This window comes from Struthio camelus, chromosome 3 (genome assembly GCF_040807025.1).
Source record: "Struthio camelus isolate bStrCam1 chromosome 3, bStrCam1.hap1, whole genome shotgun sequence".
Taxonomy (NCBI): domain Eukaryota; kingdom Metazoa; phylum Chordata; class Aves; order Struthioniformes; family Struthionidae; genus Struthio; species Struthio camelus.
This window is the reverse complement of record NC_090944.1, coordinates 11569853-11589249: the sequence shown is the minus strand read 5'-3', so window position 1 is coordinate 11589249 and position 19397 is coordinate 11569853. Positions and strand designations below refer to the sequence as shown.

At 44.6% G+C, this 19397-nt stretch overlaps 2 protein-coding genes across 2 annotated transcripts; one reads left to right on the top strand and one right to left on the bottom strand.

Annotated features, from left to right (window-relative positions):
• Positions 1 to 2810: 2810 nt before the first annotated feature.
• LOC104145384 (interleukin-17F) lies at positions 2811 to 4302 on the top strand. The gene is made up of 3 exons (XM_009676881.2): positions 2811 to 2871; positions 3130 to 3368; positions 4065 to 4302. Exons 1-3 carry the CDS (start codon positions 2845 to 2847, stop codon positions 4300 to 4302), a joined length of 504 nt encoding a protein of 167 aa, XP_009675176.1. The 5' UTR covers positions 2811 to 2844.
• Positions 4303 to 12101: 7799 nt separating this feature from the next.
• LOC104145383 (interleukin-17F) lies at positions 12102 to 16406 on the bottom strand. The gene is made up of 4 exons (XM_009676880.2): positions 16368 to 16406; positions 15436 to 15684; positions 14094 to 14338; positions 12102 to 13148 (listed from the first exon to the last, which is right to left on the bottom strand). Exons 2-4 carry the CDS (start codon positions 15460 to 15462, stop codon positions 12911 to 12913), a joined length of 510 nt encoding a protein of 169 aa, XP_009675175.1. The 5' UTR covers positions 15463 to 15684; positions 16368 to 16406; the 3' UTR covers positions 12102 to 12910.
• Between the last annotated feature and the right edge of the window lie 2991 nt (positions 16407 to 19397).

Below are 19397 nucleotides of genomic sequence, written 5' to 3'. Positions count from 1 at the left end.
GAAATAACGCTTAAAGTATTTGGAGATTGACATTTCTCTCTCGATTTGCCAGCAAGGTGAGTCAGGACACCGGAGTTCTGGTCTCTGCTCTGCCACTGAATCACATGGTGGAAATTAAAAGATAATCAACAGTAGGACAACTAACTCCATTTTCCCTAACCACTGTCTTATGGCTAACTCCTGCTGGGCGTCACAGTGAGTTGAACTGGATAGAACTGGCTACAAGTTTTTCCACGAAAATTCCTTTTTCTTTGCTCTCTATCCTGGACATATAGCCAATCAAGAGAGTGTTAGATAGTAACTATACCAACCAAAGACACGCGTGCAAGTCACTCACTCATGCTGATGGGGCGAGTCTCTGCCTGATCTGCCTATCGGACATGCTTCCCCTGCAGCTGCCGGTGTATGCGTCTGTGTGAAAATAAAGGCTCTCTATAAACTAAATTATGACAAGTAGAGTTTTTCTACGACAACACTGTGACTTTGAGGGAAGACAGTGTCATCAAGGCCAATATACCCAGACTTGGGTGCCTAAAGGATCTCGCCTGTGTAAAGGACTTAGTAACTTAATTTCAGAAAAACTCTCACCAGAGTCAAGAGAAGGATGAGCTCTGATTTCAGTAGCTTAATAATCTTTCATTTCAATTTCAAAGATTTCAATAATCTTTCATTTTTTGTTTCAGTAGACTTTTGTTAGCATCCTGGTTTTCAGATCTCCAAGTAACTGCAGTTTCTGTTGACTGTGGTACTAGCTGTTTTGTGTTGAAGCTGATCCTAATAAGAGGTCAAAGAACATACAGCTCAGTAAACTCGTATTTCTATGTCACCTGTATCACCTACCTACAATATCACACACATAGGTTATAAAAACAGTTTATCTCCTCACATATGAAAATAGGAAAGGCACAAGATATAGTCCTTTTTGTATATGGAAATGAAATTGCTAGTTAAGAGAGCTAACTATTAGAATAAAACAAATCCCACAGAATAAATTCCAGTCTCATAAAAAAACTCAGGTTCAGTTTTTATTTTCATTCTAAACCAGGAAGAATTGGAAAATAAGTGTTTGGAACATGGAAACACCTTGGAATCAAAAATGTGAGAACTTCATTTGTATTGTTCAAACACTTTCGAAGCATTTCAAGAGGCACATTTTCTCCTGAGGCAGTCTCATCTTTCCTCTGACAATTGCAGACGAATGTGTTCATGGTTCAAAAACCAACCGTGGAAATTTTTTTTTTCACTGTTTCAGCACTGTATTACATTAGCCATGTTCTAATGCTTAACTGCTCACCTTTCAAGCACCGAGGTAACCCAAACCACTGACACATTTAGAGCAGATGAGCCTGGATTTAGAGTCAGACTGGTTGAACCTGACCTTCCGCTGCCTTGCAGGCTTTGGAAATCTTTCTTGCTTTTAAAATTAGAAATTTAACCGACCCACTTTGAATGGATATTTCAGTAAAAGGCTTTTGAGAAAACCCCTTCTGAGGGAACCATTTCCTTTAACCTGTATATCTTACTCTGAGAGGGAAACTGAATTATATATTTAACTTTTGAAACATCAGCATCTTTTAAAACAACCTAATATAGGTCACGGCAATCCCAGAAACTGCAAACTAAATTCTACCCTCATTTACACTCTCCTTTGGATGGCGTAAAGGTGAGGAGGGGAATCTCTCTGAAGTCGGCATCAAAGTATCAGGGTTTCCCCTGGTAAAATCCCCAGACAACAGAAGTCAAAAGGAGGGACAGCCTTGAAGCAGGTCAACTTCTCCAGGGCTGCAGCCCCCTTATAGTACCCCAGTAAAAAACTAAGAAAAATCACTCACCTGAGTAGGAGAAAGAGATCCTGATTGTCATCATACCAAGCGCAGTCACATACATTAAAATAGTGCATGTTTAAATACTAGGGTGGCAGAAGTCATTTTGCATCTTACAGTCTTCACAAGGTTTCTCTCACATCCCTCTTCAGCCTGCCACACTTAGGAATTTAGGGTTTGACTACGTCCATCAGGCTTCCCAAGACCTCTTTTCTTAGGGTCTCAGCCCTGTCTTACAGCACAAGTACATGAAGTGAACTCAAAATTGTGGCAAGCTCAAAAACAATTGAATTTTTTTTTCCCTTGATGGAGAATGACCGAACTTGGGGACTCACTATGACAAGCATTCAGTTCAAAACTTACATATCACAGCTGAGATATATACATTCGTAAAAATATCCTAATCCAGACTAGGAGATTTGAGAAAAAAATTGAGAAAATCTAAGTGCTCAGACATCAAGGCAAGCGACAGCATTTACTAAGTATGGAGAGCTATCACATGGGGGCCAGCTGTCCCGCATCTGCCCGATTCAGGATGAGAAGACATTAGACTGAGTGAGGAGCAGACTGATTCAATCTGGCGGTGCCAGTGGCTTTAGTGTTTTTGTTACCTACATCATCTCAAGTAGATGCAGTGCGTCATCTTACGTTTGATTAGATGATCCCTCCATTCCCAGCTCAAACTCCCATACTTTGCACCCACTTGCTGCAGCGTGTGTGCCAATTTGTCAGTGGTTTCTAACATTGATTTTTGCTACTACTTGAGTGACAATAGTTAATGTAATGACATCATCTACAGATCTAAGAAAGGGTGAACCCATATCCTGTCTCCCTACTGCGTGAATGGAATATATATGCATAGACCTTTTTAATTTAAGTTATGGTCAAAAACCACAGTTAAGATTGGGAAAAAACCACCTACTCCACAACACAAGAACCCTTATAAAAAGTCCAGCAGTAAATGTGCACAGACACCTTCAGCTGACAGAGCCTATCCACCGCAGTAAGAGAGAGAAGTAGGATGTCTCCGACTGTTTGTGCTTCTCTGGTAAGAACTTGCTTTGTGTTTTCTCTAATTTGATAGAGATACATTTAAATTATAATAGGTAACTATGAGGAATGGGGATCTATATCCACCTTTAAAACATTTGTTTAATCTATTAGTAGCTGTAGAAGAACTATATGCCCTTAACTACCAACTAGTCAAGTACGAACGACTTTCCCAGCCCCACAGAAGAACTGTTAGGCATGCTGCGTTACAGTACCTGCACCTGCATTGTGTCCTAAATGAGTCTTTTGTCTTCAGTTCAGACCACTGTTGCTCACGCTGCTGGCCATGCTCTCAGCCAGCAGTCCTGCCTATGGGAAAGTAGTACGGCCTGGGCTCAAGCTGGGGAGCCTCTTCAAACAAGCAGATGCTGGTTGCCTGACCCCGAAAGAATTCCCTCAAAATGTGAAAGTCGACATAAGTATCAGCAACATAAACCAGGACACCAAAATGGCTAGTGATGTCAGCAGCCGGTCATTGGCTCCATGGGATTACAGGTATGATCTCTGTTTCTATTGTTAAGAAATACGCTGGTTTCCCTGGTCATGAGTAAGCAGAGGCTTTACTTTACTTTCAGAACTATAGTGCTGAGAAGTCTTGGTGATGTAAGGATAGCCACAGTCTGCATAATCCCCCTTGAAAGCTATCCAACACAGAAAGGAGCACAGAGTAAAAGTATGGTCTGGAATAACTTACAGAAGACAAAGCAAATTACCTTTGTGACGTAATTTATTTATTTATTTATTGGAGCAAGCTTTATTTTCAAATGCATTCTTTATCTAAGAGATCATCAGAACGACCTCAGATGGTCAACACTGCACCAACTACGTCGCTGGTGGCTTAATAACTTCAGAATTGGGCCTTAAGAACACCTTTTTGAGAGGGAGCTGAAGGTCTTGGGCACCATTAGTCAATCTGTAGAGCTCAAATCATTTCTAACTGGTCTTTCAAAGTCAGCGGCCATTTGAACCAGGCCCTTTGCAAAGGCAGCTGAATAGTCCTGGCATGCTTGTCCAAGTTACACTTCAAATCCTATGGTAGCGCAGGGTTTAGTGTCCTTTCTTGGGCAGTCTGTTCCGGGGGGTATAGGTCCTCAAGCTGAGAGCCCAGAGCAATCGAAACCGCCACATCTCCCAAGACGCAACAGCGCTTCCATTTCAAGTACTTCCCTATCCTTTCATTCCAATTTACAGAATCGATGAAGACCCCAACCGCTTCCCCCACGTGATTGCTGACGCCCAGTGCCGCCACTCCAGTTGTGTGGACTTGGCTGGGCAGCTCGACTATAGCGTCAACTCCGTCCCGATCCGTCAGGAGATCCTCGTCCTCCGTCGGGAGCGGAGGGGCTGCCAACATTCATATCGGCTGGAAAAGAAAACGATCACTGTGGGCTGCACATGTGCCAAGCCAGTCATCCGATATCAAGCTTAAAAGGGAGCTGAAAGATCTATTTGTGTAATTCTATTTATACTGATGGAAAAGTTAGCAATAATGTATGTTTATTTATCTTTATGCAATAAAAAAAAAAAACTAGCAATCAAGTCTACAATATTCTCCTTTCTTTCTAATGAAACCTCTTCTGCTAAGGCAAGAAATTACTCAATTCTACTATTACCGTCTGATCATGTACGAGATTTGCATGATACCAGCAACTAAAATTCTCCTGATAATACCTTCTTCTGTTGTGATAGAACTCAAAGCACAAGGGCAAGTATCATTAACACCATTTTACAGATGAACTAAGATACCTGAAGCAAAATGATTTACCGAGGTACACTCAACAGATTCACAGTAAAAATAGACTAGCAAAAAAGTAACGAATAGTTACCCAATTATCCACATAATTAGCCAATTAGAAAGAAATTTGCAAAGAAAGCTTCAGCACAACACTTTGAATCTTTCTTAGGTGGAAAAGAAGCTCTTCCCCCCTCCCTTCCAAAACATAGAGAGTGCTTACAGTGTTAAAACTTCACTTTGATCTGACGTTGTCTCTAAATTTCAACATAACCCAGTTCAACACATTTTCTGTGCTACAGGCTCATTACCTGAGTACAAGATGAACAGCGTACAAGTGAATCAGGTGGATAATTGAAGCAGTTAACTTCTGATCAGAGAAAATGCAATTGTAATTTCCTTCATGCTCACATCCTTCCAATACATTTGCTGCCACCAGTTAACGCTTCGGGGACCTCTCGAATGTAGAGCACAATGACGTAGCATTTCTACAGTGGTTGCAATGGGATTCACGTAGGTGGAAATCTACCTCTGTAGGTGCTTTTATTTAAAGCACAGTTAGATTAAAAGTGCTCAGATGAAAATGTTCCATGTTTCAAATGACTGGCTGGCTCATGAAGACGCGGATGTTTTGTTTGCTGCTTTTCCGGGGAGGTGTGACCATCTTAGTCATCCGTGAAACATCACTGGCAAACGCAATAGAAAATACTGATTTTCCAAAGACAGAGCTCCGGGATGCAAAGCCCTGTGGAGAGGCAACGTCTTCTCAAGGAAAGCACCTCCTCTAGATCTAACTATGCCAACTGAAGATGTTTTCACCCCAATTTCTACTGCTGCAGGTTATTGCCCACATCTGTGCCAAGGAGACGGAGCCCTCCCTAATGCACTACAGGCAAAATCAGGCAGAGCAGCTTATACAGCCTAAGCCTAAGGCACAGTCAGAGATTTCACACCATCCTACAGTGGGTCAAGGAAGCTTTAACAAGGTAACTTTGAGTGATGATAGTATCTGCAGCCGCAGCAGTGAACTCCTGTCCACAGCTGTAGTATCCTCAAACAAGAACAGATTTAACTTTGCCAGCATGTAAGTGTCCAGTAATATAAGAGATCCTAACTTAGCTTATGTCCTACCTCATCTCCGGCTATTCCTCCTTAAGGTCTCCCAAGGTCTGAAGTTCAGTTCAGCTGGCAGTCCCAAGCAGACTTAAGCATGGGAAGAGACTGCCAAAAAACAGCAAGAAACACTTTTCCTCTGAGGTTTTCAAGAAGTTAGATAAATATCAGTCAGGGAATATTAAAATAGAGCTGACTGGCTTGTCCATCAGATAATCTCTCACTGTCCTGCCATTTGCTATTGAATGATTTTAAGCAATTTGTTAGAAGCCGTTCAACTTCTAACCACTAAAATTAAGGTAAGGAACACCCTTTACTGCCTGGTACTGGTATGCAATTTAGCTGAGGTTGGCACATGAGTAATGGAGACTAGTTAGCAATTCTGAGAGAGAACTACTATGTGGGAAATGTCACAAGCAGAAAGTCAGCATTAGTTCACACAGCTGGAGTACCAAAATGTGGACAGCTTTCTGCTGACAGGCTGCAAAGATACTCCCGGCACTCTTCCAGAGGTGTCAGTCTGCCTTGGATCATTTACCAGCTCAACGAAATCTGCACCTGAGGACACAACTTTTTCATTTACCTGGCTGGCCTTATGCCAGCTTCATGCTAGCCTCTGAAAGCTGCTTGGGTCTTGCCCATTCTCTAACAGAGGTATTTAATGGTGTGACTGCCTGGATTAATTTGGTGAGAGGATTTTTTTTTTCTTCTACTATGAGTTCTCTTGTGACTTCTGGCATCATGAGCTAACAGGTCTTTCTTTTCATTGCTATGTCCGGGTGATAAGGTGCAGAATAAGTACAAACCAATGCACCTTGCCATGAGGAGACCTAACCAGTGCCTTTGTTTCTCTGAGTAAATGTTCATGACTACAGTCAATAATGATCACAACAGGAGACTGAGGAGAGTAGGACCCCTCTTTCACCTTTGCACAGCTCCTATCAGTTTGAGGCTCAACAGTTAACACTTTTTATCTTTCTCGTCTAGGAGAATTTCAGTGCGAATTCTTCCTGATTTGATGTCCTGCAATGAAATCTAGGGTTGGGGGGAGTGCAAAACCTTTTCATCAAAAGGTGTTTCCAGTCCTGCGCGGCTCCTTATCTCAGTTTCCTGTCAGTTTGAAAATCTGAGCAACAGTAGCTTAACAGTCAGAAAGTGCTAGGCAACCAGCAAGTAAAAACAAGCAGAAAGGGAAGTTTGAGATTGGATTTGTGTGGCACACAATCAGATAAACATTCTCATCAGTGCCAGCTATCAAAGCAAGTCAAGCAGTTTTGCAAACCCTACTGACTGAAGGGGGCCAGGATACGTGAACTCAGTTCAGATTTCAGAAGTCTGAAAGAAAAAGCAAACCCCCCAAAATTGTAGGGGTAATTTAGAGAGCAGATAGACCATCTTTATTTACTTACTGAAATGGGGAACCTTAATCATGATACAAGCAAATTATACTTGGTAAGAATGCAGATAAACCAGAAACACTATGCTCTATGCTGATTTAGAAAACCACCAGAGCTGACCCATTCACTCACAGCAAGCTGTGTCCAGAAAACAGTGTTTTGAGTACAGCCTGCTTAGTTTATGACCCTCAAAGAGTACCAAACACATTTGTAAACTTTTTTTGAAGTTACTAGAAAATGATGAAAAAAACGGAGCTAGCTTTCCTGAAAAAGGAATCAAAAAGAAAAGAAAGTTACGCAGAAAGAAGGAATGGATTCATCTATCTGAGGAGCTGAGAGCAAGAAGCTCCTACTTCTATCCTTGGAAGTACGGAAAGTATCAAAGACAAAAAGTATGTATGTGTATGAGTAGCGAAGACAGAGAGTGTGGCTTTTGTTTCTGATGCTGACTCTGACTGGCTGCTTCTCAGCTCCTGAACACTAGCCCCCAGCACATGGTCACATCCCCATCAACAGCTCTGAGCCTAGCAAGCAGTATCAGATGATCAAAGACATTATTTAAGCAGCCTTTTTGGTCGCAGCCTTACAAGTGTTGTAGAAGATGCAGTCTTCGCTCACTAACCTAGATTTTTCTTGAGCACAAAGTTAAAGAAAAATTAGAGTGCAAAGAAATGAAAGGAAGAAGGTAAAGGAGACCAGGGAGGGAGATGAAAGCAAGTCTTACATTTCACAGAAACACAGAATGGTTGAGGTTGGCAGGGACCTCTGGAGATCATCTAGTCCAGCCCCCCTGCTCAAGCAGGGTCCTCTAGAGCACATTGCCCAGGACCACGTCCAGACGGGTTTTGAATATCTCCAGGGAAGGAGACTCCACTACCTCTCTGGGCAACCTGTTCCAATGCTCTGTCACCCTCACAGTGAAGACATTTTTTCTCAGGTTCAGGTGGAACTTCCTGTGGTTCAGTTTGTGCCCATTGCCTCTTGTCCTGTTGCTGGGCAGCACGGAGAAGAGTCTGGCCCCATCCTCTTGACACCCTCCCTTCGGATATTTGTATACATTGATGAGATTCCCCCTTCAGTCTGCTCCAGGCTGAACAGTTCTAGCTCCCTCAGCCCTTCCTTGTAGAAGAGATGCTCCAGTCCCCTGATCATCTTTGTAGCCCTCCGCTGGACTCGCTCCGGGAGCTCCATGTCACTCCTGTATTGGGGAGCCCAGAACTGGACACAGTACTCCAGGTGAGGCCTCCCCAGGGCTGAGGAGAGGGGCAGCATCACCTCCCTCCACCTGCTGGCAACACTCTGCCTAATGCACCCCAGGAGACCATTGGCCTTCTTGGCCACAAGGGCACACTGCTGGCTCATGCTTAACTTGTTGTCCACCAGGACACCCAGGTCCTTCTCTGCAGAGCTGCTTTCCAGCAGGTCAGCCCCCAGCCTGTACTGCTGCATGGGGTTATTCCTCCCCAGGTGCAGGACCCTTTGTTGAACTTCAGGAGGTTCCTCTCTGCCCATCTCTCCAGCCTGTCCAGATCCCTCGGAATGGCAGCACAGTCTTCTGGTGTGTCAGCCACTCCCCCCAGTTTAGTATCCTCAAAAAACTTGCTGAGGGTGCACTCTGTGCCTTCCTCCAGGTCATTGATGAATACATTGAACAAGACTGGACCCAGGACTGACCCCTGGGGGACCCCGCTAGCTATAAGCCTCCAACTAGATTTTATGGCACTGACCACAGCCCTCTGAGCTCTGCCATCCAGCTAGTTCCCAATTCACCTCACTGTCCACTCATCTAGCCTGCACTGTATCAGCTTGCCTAAGAGGATGTGATGGGAGACAGTGTCAAAAGCCTTACTAAAGTCAAGACAGATAACATCCACTGCCTTCACCTCATTATGTGAAGCTGAGATGCTGATGTGGGTGCAGGTTTCTGCTCTGGTTCTGTCAGGCCGTCTCCCAGGAGTCACAGTTCCTGTAAAAACTCATCCCATCATCTGTACTCATCAAATTGGCATCAAACTACAGATCCCAAAATGATCAACCAACAAATTGCCCATCTTCTCAGGATGGCATACCAGCTGGTGGATTTTCAAGCCATTGCTCCTCTGGATCAGCAAATACAGTAGTTACACAGTTCTTGGGTTATCTCTTGGTTGCAACCTTTGTAATTTTTATATATACATATATAAAATTACATATATGTAATTTTTTTCTGTGCACTATAAAAACAGCAGTTTTATGGAAGAAGCTGACTTGGTCTGTTGTCCCTTTGAATACCCCCAGGAACATCTACCCATTGCCAACGGTTCAGGGAAGCCTGACTCATAGTACCAGGTCAATACCTCCACAGGTCACAGCACAGGTCTGGCACCTACCTGGGCACTATAGGGCTATGCCATTGCTGTGATGCTAATGCAGGGTCTCTGTAGTGTGCTCCATTCATCAGAATAGACACATCCCTTGAGAGCTGCTACACAGGAAGATACCTGCTTGATTACCAACACTGCCCAAATACGGTACAGACACAGGCAAAGGGAGAAGGACTGAGTGAAAGGGCAGAGAAAGGAGGTGAGAGGTAAGCAGAGGAGGAAAGGAGTGGGAAAGGCCCTGAGGCTCAAACACCAACCTGTGAGCACGGATTGCTTAGCCCAGCAGGTTATGAGGAAACACTGTGGGACTGCTACTGTACCTACAGCTGTAGTGTCGCCTCCTCATGCCAGGCATGAACTGACCAAATCCTTGAAGAGTGCTGTAATATATGTTTCAGAGCCAGAGATGCACTAGCAACTGAGGAGACGTGCTCCTCTTAGGGCAGCTGGGAGCTGGCTGAGCCCATGGACTAAATGCCAGCTGTGCTCCAAGAGCAGCACAAGCAGCAAGCAGAGCCTTCAGCAAGGGCTCAGTTTTGAAATACGCATGCTCTTGGTGATGATATGACTGTGCTGTTTACAGGAAGCGTAGTCTTATTTGCCATGTTCTTAGACTGCTGGGAATGAAGGTCAAGCACCTAGCTTATTGCAAGAGCTGTCACTTAAAAAAAAAAAAAAAAAACAGACTCTTATTTACAGCCAGCTGCACTCTAAGAATTATGCCATTAGAAGGAAATAATACACATCATTGCTGGTTTTGCTAAAAACCAATCCCCACATACAAGTGCATGTCTTAATGAGAGATATGTAGTTTTTAACTGATACAGATGGCTCCAAAACCTGGTGACTCATGGATTTTGACTTCCTTAATTAACTACTTTTTTATTTTCTTAATTAGCTACTTTACCATTCTTCAAGGTAGAACAAATCTTACGCTAAACTTAAGTGCAAGATCTTACCTGGCATGACCCCAGTGCCAATTTAGAAGAGCGAACTCCAGGCTAATATTCTCCCAGCAAAACCAGCAAGGACAGCACCACCAATCATCTTCATTGAGAGGGAGAGAAATGAGGTCAGGAGTAACAATTCGGGTGTGTAGTGTGTGACTTCCTGGTCAGCGGTTACTGTAACAGGAGGGCTGGCATTACACAAGAGCGCACAGAAAACGTTCGACTGGTTTGTGCGCCACCACATGAAGAGCTTGGTGGTCATAACGAAACAGCTGCTGCCACAAATGAGGGCAGATGCTTGTAACTGAATGAGATGGTTTCCCGCCTGGCTTGTTTTCCTGGTGTAGCTTGCCCCCCAAGGCAAGGAATAATACTCGCCGCCGGTAATCAGGCACCGAGGGACATTCGGACCAACCTGACCTCCTTGGGGTTGGGGGAGGGAAGGGGGATGCCTCCCAGAGCAGCCCTACACCAGGCACTTCTAATTCAAAGTGTCCCGTTTTAAGCCCCTTGAGGTAGGGAGCAGGTCTGAGCAGCTTAAGGCAGCCGAAACAAGTTCAAGGCAGCCGAAATAAATGCTTCCTGCACTGAAATTGGACAATGCTCACACGCAGCTTTACCTTGATTTAAATGTAAGCAGGCAAGGAAACACAGGTTCAAAGACTTTGCTGGCAGAAAGCAAAGTCAAAGGTAGGGTGGCACCTGGCCTGGCTCTGGATGAAAGGTGAATAACGCTGAAAACAGCAACACTGCAGCAATCTGATAAAACAGCAGATAGTGAGTAAAAGTGCCAGGCTGCTCACAGCTTGGCTGGGAGCTGTGGCTGCTCTCTGGTGTCAGCTGAAAAACTCAGCAAGGGGGGAATCGAGGAGGGTGGAGGGGCCCCAGAGTTGCCACCTTCAGCCAATCCATTGCTATTCACCGCATTTTGCAGATGCAAGCAGCAGTGCGTCAGCTCGTCCCTGGCTCGCGTGGACCAGCATTCAGCACAGAGTTCCTGGTGGTCCAATGCTATCCGCATCATTTGAAAAATGTTCCCTCAGGACCCTCGGATCAGCCCGGCCGTTCAGCAGCTCACGTCTCTGCTGGAAGGCAGCAAAGTAAAAGCTGTCCCGCGCCTGGCGAGCAGCGCATGGGGAAGCCAGGAGCCTGCACCGTGAGCGAGCGTCATACCCCCAGGGGCTTCATCCCATAGAAATATCGAGCACCAGCCCCCGTTCCTTCTCTCCTTGTCAAAGCCATGCCTAGGGCTTGGCTCCAGGTGCATTTTATGCGAAGGAGACTGTGCCAGTCCAGGCTGGACCCCATCCCAAATTTTGGCTGCAGCCCTGCAGCACATGGTCCTCCTCTCCTTTCCCACCATCCCCACTGCCCGGGAATCACACGCTATTCACAGCTTGGGCTGAGGCTGTTTAAGGCTTCACTCTGTTTTCTAGAGACCTTGGCTGCCACTGCCAGCGCCCCCAGCACTGCCTGTATAACCTCATTCCACTGCCTTTGGCCCTTTTTTGCATCTTTTCATCTATTTAGATTGTAATTGTTACTACGCTCCCTCTTACTCATACCACTGTCCCGGAAAAAGTCTGATCTTAGCTGAAATCTCTCAGTGCTAAGGCAGTACAAACCCATGTTATGGGCCTGCTTTCATTTTGAGCTATCACAAAACAACATCCTTTAAAATAAAAGAAAATATAAATTTTATTCAGCAGATAAGTTATTGAATAAATACAGACAAACATTTACCATTTTCTGGATACTCTGAACACATACAAGGCCATAAATACAGTCATAAATAGAAGAGATAAATAGAAATAAAAACACCTTCTGCTTTTTTATATAAATACTCTTTGCTTTTTTATCATTCAAGTCAAGTGGGCTCAACTCCCTCTCAGATTGCTCTGGCCAAACGTCAGCAATGGCCAAATTAAAGTCAATGGAGCTACAGTGACATTAAAAACTGAGAATCAGGCCTGGTGGCCTTTTTGCCAGATTTACACTAGAAAAGCTCACTAGCAACGGCTGGAGAAGGAAAGAGGGTTAGGGGATGAGGAAAGGAGGGCGAACGTGCAGGAGTGGGGACTTTTCATTACAGTTCCCGTTAAAATGTATGCTTAGGGCAATTAACTGCAGAGAACTTTCAATACCGTAATTCATTTGATTCACCAAACTGATATAAGCTGTAATGAAAAAAGAACGTCTTTACTCCCTCCCTGCAGGAAGTCACAAATAAAACAGCTTTCTTTCCACCACCCCCTCTCTTCCCTCCATCAGCAGCTGCAGGTGATTCCCATGCTAAACCCTGTAAATTAATAATAGCAAGAATCAGTACTTTGAGGTAATTTGCTCAGATTTGTACTGGAAATGTTGCGTCGAATCTGCGGCGGTGGCTGGGATGCAAGGCGAGCGCTAGCGGGGGTTCTCCACAGAGGCATCTGTAGGTATCATGTCTTCATCCCGCTGTTGTCTCCCCTGCTGGTCGGTCCTAGGCCTGGTACTGGACAACAGGGACAACACAGGTGCAGCCCACAGTGATGACCTTCTTCTCCAGGCGGAAGGTAGGCAGGCAGCCCTGCTGCTCCCGCTGGAGGACGAGGATCTCCTGGCGGATGGGGACGGAGTTCAAGCTGTGGTCCACCTGCCCTTGCGGGTTCACGCAGCTGGAGTGGCGGCACGTGGCATCCGCAATCACGTGGGGGAAGCGGTTGGGGTCTTCGTCAAGCCTGAGGATGGGGACATAAAAGTCATGGAGTTTAGTTCACTGCTTGTGCTCCCAGGCACAGTGTGAATTGGCAAGGTCTTCATTTTTCTCCATGAAAGCACCAAGGGAAAGCAGACACAAGGCATCTACTCATTATATTATTGCATTAATTCCTTGGGTCTGTCTAGCAGCCTCTTGCTTGAGAAAGAAAAAGATTGACAAGAGGATAATTTTTCTCTGTCTCATAAAAATAAAGATGTTACCTTTCTTTCTGTAAAAGCTTACTCAAGAATATGAATGATGAAATCATAGTAAAGCAAAGGGAATCAGCTCTGATACAGCATTTCCCAAACTGATGAGAATATTTGACAGCAGAGCATCCAATATATTTATTCTACTTGTATATGAAATACTGTATTTTCATTTTATCTTCTTTTATGGTCTCATGACCATACCACAGCCCTATATATTTTCATTATAATTCAAGACCAAAGAATTTCCCCACACTTTAACGTTTTTAAGATGATTTTCTACAAATGGATTACATTTTGGGAGAGTAATACTGCCATATTATTCTTCAGTAATAAAGGGAGTGCAGCTGGACGCATGACAGAACTCTTAACAAATGGATTGTTCCTTTTTTTTTTTTTAATTTCAGCATTCAAAAATACTATTTTTTTGGAAATTTCAAATAAAAGATTCCAAAAGTTAGATAGGAGAACAGAAAAATACAACGTATTGACATTTTTCTGTTCCTAAAGGAATGATTCTTTGACAAAAATTGACATAGTGATTATAAACCAAATGTTACTTTTCACTGCAAACAGTTTCACTTGGATAAACGTCATCCAACATCAGAATGAATTTGTGTGTCCAAGCAATGCTTGCAGCAGTCGCGGGAGTTTAGGCACATGCCAAGAACATGTCATTGTTCACTACAGAAAACAACTGGGTGCATAGCCATTACCTGTAATCCCAAGGAGCAAGCGACCGGTTCCTGACATCATAGACCATCCTAAAGTCAGGATCTGAATTGCTGATACGAATGTCAACTTTCACTGTTGTTGGGAATTTGAGGTCCTTTTGGCTCAGGCAATCTTCACTAAGCTTTTCAAAGCTACCATCCTTGTTGAGTCGAGGATGAACTGCCCTCCTGCGGGGTAAGCTCCTTACAGTGAGTGCTAGAACCAGCACCAAAAGCAGTGACCTGAGCTGGAAGAAAGAGGAGTGTCATTGGCTCTGTTCAGGAGGGCAAGACAGGGCATGAGGAGCCCTCCTGTACTCTAGGCATAAGCTCCACCTGGCAATTCCCATTTGTCATGAACAAGAAGGAGAAATCTTGACTAGACTAGACCACCACTGCTAACAAGAGGAGAAGCATGTAAGACAGAAGTCCTATCCCAAATTCATTCATTGCTGTAAAACAGCACTGGATAGCAGCTGATCTGCATACTTTTATCTGGGTGAGATGGGCCAGCATGGGGAAATAGTGCAATAATGCTAATAATACTGATCACAAAGGGATGCTAAACTCTGATTCAAGTTCTAATCCATCACTGACACAGCATCGAGATAAGCATCTCTCTAGGGAGCTATGCAAGGTCCTCCTCCAGAGCCAAGCAGCAATGTCCCATGATCTACAAGGTGGGGTAAGGGGTCAGCTGAGCCCCATGCCTGTGCAAAGAAAGCTAGGTGAGCCCTATACCTTCTCAGGCCAGGAAAGGAATCCAGGATGGCTGGCCACCTGGCAGCCAGATTTGCTGGAAAGACCCTCTTCTTGATGAAATCTGAGATTCTTGGGCCATCTCTAGCAGCTGGGTTTTAGGAATAAAAGACAGATAGATGCAAGACTTTTAAGGAAATTACAAGAGGTGGCAGTGTTGCAAATACAACTCAGATTGAAATTCAAATGCGCAAGCATTTCACTTCACTCTGCCGCCTCCATTTCTCTCCTCAAGCTTCATCAATTTTCATAGCAAGTCGTCTGAAGCGAGGACTGTCTCTCTCAGATCCCGTATACCTATATGGTAACGCCTTACAGACAAATAGTAGATAGTCCATCCTCTCTCACACTAGGCTGGTCACATCTTTCTGGCAGAGCTAGATATAGCTTGCTGTGCCAGTCAAGCACCAAATCCACTTGAAAAAGCTCAGGACAGAAAGCTGTATCAGAGACCTACCCATTCATTCAGCTCCCACTGAGACCAACAAGAGTTCTTCTTAGGTAACAGCATCATGAGGATTGCATTCTGCATTTATTTTGCAGCTAATACGATAGATGAAGATTTGTACTAAATATAAGTACTTACCATTGCAGAGTAGCTGGCAAAAGCCATTGCAGCCTCTCTTCTGCTTTAGGCGAGCGCACACAGCGAGAGCAGAGAAGTTCTCCTTCTCTGAGATCTCTTTCAAATTGTTTCTGTTTCAGAGCCAGTCGTGGCCTTTTTATAGTGAAGTTCAGCCACTACCATCCTTTCCATTGCAGTGTATAGCTGGCTTACCCGACCCTAGGTTAGGAGCTGATATTTCATTTTCTAGCCCACTTCCTTCCGTCTACCCTAGAAAGGTGAGGGCAGATACTGTGTCATCAGAATCCCAAATCAACCAATACAGTTTCTGCAGGCAGATGAAGAGATAAGGGAAGAACATCAGAGAAAAAAGTTGTTCAGACAGCTTTTTTATTCCCTCCTCCACTTTTCTAATATTAATCTTCTCTCACCGCAAACACATCTGTGACTATACCTCCACGTGCCTCACACAAATCAAATGAAAGAAATCAGAAAGTTGCAAAGGCAAGCACCCAAGGGCTTCAAAATGAGGGCAGGACAAAGAGCTTTTTACAGTTTAACCTCCTTTTGCCTTAATTATACACTCTGCCCCCCACTAGCTACACCCAGGACCCCCACCTCACCCTCTGCACTCAGCGCAAAGGCTTCATTTCCGATCAGCCCTGGGCCCCCAGTTCCTGTCTGAGCTACATAGCAGGAGTGATGGTCTCCAGACCCTTCTCTGGCCTTGACTCCTGGATGGAGCTTGGATCTATGCTCTAGGTGGCTTGCCTCCTGGGTGGATCCCTTGGACATACTTTGTAGCCCATTTCCAGTTCCATCTCTGACCTTGCCTCCTAGATGGACCTCAGACCCTTGTTGTAGCCATGTCTCAAGCCCTGTCTCTGGCCCCATCTCCTTTTGCTTGAGATTAGACTTCCTGGAGGGACCCTGGAACTGCTCCAACCCCTCACCATGTCTCAGGCTGTCAGTGGACCCTGTTACCAGGACCCAGCTCTGCCCACAGTGTTCAGATCCCACAGGGCTGCTTCCACCAGTGCTGGCCCACTTTAGAAATCTGGGTCCACCTTTCTGTGCATGTTCTGTGCCTTCTAACAGCTCATGGGTAGAAGCATCCTCGAAGGAAAAGGGAAAAGTCCAAACCTCTGTTCAGAGTCCAGCTTTTCTTCTCTCCACCTACTGAAGCATTTACACACCTGTGCTTTCATGTTTTCTCGGGGAGGGCGTCCAAACGAAGAACAAATTGAGAATCAGGCAGGCATAAAAAGGACACAAAGCAACAATGATATAATCATGATCAGCATTATAAAACTTGAAGATAACTACTTAAGTGTTAGTCCCATATTCCCTTCCCGGGAGAAGCTTGAAGGCTTGTCTACACAGGACAGCTGGTCAGAACTGGGAGCTGAGTCATTATTTTGGAGTGAAAGTTGTTTTTATTCCAGAAGAGGTCTATGTAGCTCATTTGATCAGCATCTCTCTGGGGGATGTCCTGAGAGAAGGGAAGCCACCTTTCCCAAAGCCATGTAGCTACAGGGAAGGAAGAGGAGTGAAGCATAGGACCTCCTCACTCATCATCCGTCCTCCAGAACTCACAATGCTTTTGGAAAGTCAGGAGCCTCCTGCAATTTCATAGCATTTTCAAGTCAGAAGAAACTATTCTGATCACTGCTTTATCATATTTCTTGAATCATACAGGCAGAACTCTTCATCAGCTAATGCTTTATGTTATTGCCAGATGCCATCACAATTTTGCGGCCTAACTTAACAAACAGTTCAGAGACGAGCAACTTATTTCACATAAAGTTTTAGTATTTCAGGTCACTAAGTTCAGCTGAGGCAATATCAGTTTCATGACACATGCTCCTCTTCTGACTGTTTGCATCTATAAATCCGCAAATGCACCTACTGATACCCAGAATGTGGAAGACCAAGAGAAGGTAGAATTACAAGAAATCCACTCTTACAGCCCAGAAATTGACCCCCTTATCCCCCTAATTGGTTGCTTGCAGTAAAGGGAAAAGGATATTGCCATGAAAATGGATTTTGCAGGCACAGAGTTAAGCGGAAATTGTTGCAGGCGATGAAGCTATAACGTTGCCACAGCAAATACTGGGTTATTAGTCCTGACCACCACTTTCCACTCACATCTTCTAAAAGATCTGAAAGGTCACCTACGACAGGCAATTACCAGGGAGGAAAAAATCATCTCAAACAGCTGCTTGTTTCCATGTTGCAGGGGCTCAGAGCATGGATAGGGATGGGGACATGGAAATCAAAGATATATTTTTAATTTTGCCTATGAGAATTCTCTCATGCTTGCATTACTACAAAGATAATAATTATTCGCACTGTGGGATTCATCATACACTTAGGTTAAGGTTTCCCAATATTACAGGGATGTTAGGCTTGCAACATGAGCAATTTCATATTGCATTTGGATACTACATTCTTTTAAGCTCCTCTGAATATCTCAGCTTTAATACTCTACAACTGCAGTGATGCACCTGTATCACTTACAAGAAAATACGGAATTACAGCTCCAAAGAGGATCGAAATCAAAATTACTTAAAAGCCTTTAAACCTAGGAGAACAAATACTGGGCACAGAACTGTCACCTGCATTTCTCTGACTCTGCTGCTAGGCAAAGGAAGTGCCATTTCCCAGCTGCATCTCCACAGATTCACAGTGCGTACTCAGATTTCAATGACACGACCATTTGCTACTTTGGAAACTGGTACCCTAACGTACAGGATGGACTGACTAGGAAGATGCTCCCTGGAGAGGAGGAAAGGAGAGAAAATGCACTTCCATGCTTCTGCTGCCTTCTTCTCAGCCAAGTCTCTTCAGATGCCTTAGTCCCCAAACCATGGCTGAACGTATGTTTTTGGTGCCCTGTCTCTGTGCCTCAGCTTCACCTGTAAAATGGACATCGAAAGAGTGCCTTCCCCCACTCTCTTTCCATTTTGGTTAGTTACATTGGAGCAAGGACTGTGCTTTATCACAGGTCTACATGTACAACACTTACCACAGGGAAATGCTGATCTCCCTGTGCTATATATAGGCTCTGGTCTTGATACAATCCTAATAAACTAATAGGATTTACATGAACGAAAAGTTACTCTACTACCCTCTGCCCTACCACCACTTTATCCCACAGACAGGGGCCATTTCACTCAGTGTCAGCATCTGAGCAAGCCACTATCATTTCTTCTCTTCTCAAAGAGAAGCCAGCATTTTGCAGGTAGATATCTCAGCCACCTCAGCTGAATCACGTCATGGGATATTCGGTAGCCCCCAGCAGAAAAGGAGATAACGTAACTGAAATCGCAACTACACTACGGAAACCTAAAGCAAATAAATATGTCATTTCACAGGGGGCTCAGCAGATCAGCTGGGAGTGCAAGCCCAAGCTTGTACCTCCAGCAGCTTAATCCCTCCTGGCTGATTACCCCAGTTTTTCCCCTTCGCTACAGCAGATGACATAAAATTACCTACCTGCTTTTTAGAAAGCTGACCGTACGCATCTGCATTTACTCCTTATTTGGTTTGCTGACAGTGCTTTATTATGCCAAAAAGAAGCGTGACCAAATTGCAGACCACAGTCTAGAAATACGAACTGGAAAGAGCAAATTCTGAGGGGAAATGTGGTTGGCCAAGTGTGCCACAGATGTCAGTAGCAAAAAACCTCTGAACGAGGCCTTCGGCATATATTGCTCCAACACGACAGCAACCACAGCTCTGTGTCATCACAGGCAGCACTCAGGTGGGACAGACAGCACCACGGAGCTCCCTCTATGGGCGATGGCAAACCTCACTTTCATCTACCACTCTTGGCTTGGCTTCACACTTTGGCCAGAGTTGTGGGTAGAGTGAAAGGCAGGGATTGAGTAAAGCCATTTGCACTGACTCAGAGATTTCACCGCTATTTCTGCACCCTGGGCACTCAATCATGCCCTCAGGAGACAGACAAACAGGGCATT

What these genes read in the sequence shown, in the direction of transcription:
- LOC104145383 (XM_009676880.2), bottom strand. Translation starts at nt 15,462, where the DNA reads ATGGCTTTTGCCAGCTACTCTGCAATG. An exon ending in TTGCCAGCTACTCTGCAATG is followed by an intron (nt 14,339 to 15,435) that starts GTAAGTACTTAT and finishes TCTTTCTTCCAG; the next exon opens with CTCAGGTCACTGCTTTTGGT. An exon ending in CTTGCTCCTTGGGATTACAG is followed by an intron (nt 13,149 to 14,093) that starts GTAATGGCTATG and finishes CCCCATCCTCAG; the next exon opens with GCTTGACGAAGACCCCAACC.
- LOC104145384 (XM_009676881.2), top strand. Translation starts at nt 2,845, where the DNA reads ATGTCTCCGACTGTTTGTGCTTCTCTG. An exon ending in CGACTGTTTGTGCTTCTCTG is followed by an intron (nt 2,872 to 3,129) that starts GTAAGAACTTGC and finishes TTTTGTCTTCAG; the next exon opens with TTCAGACCACTGTTGCTCAC. An exon ending in TTGGCTCCATGGGATTACAG is followed by an intron (nt 3,369 to 4,064) that starts GTATGATCTCTG and finishes TCCAATTTACAG; the next exon opens with AATCGATGAAGACCCCAACC.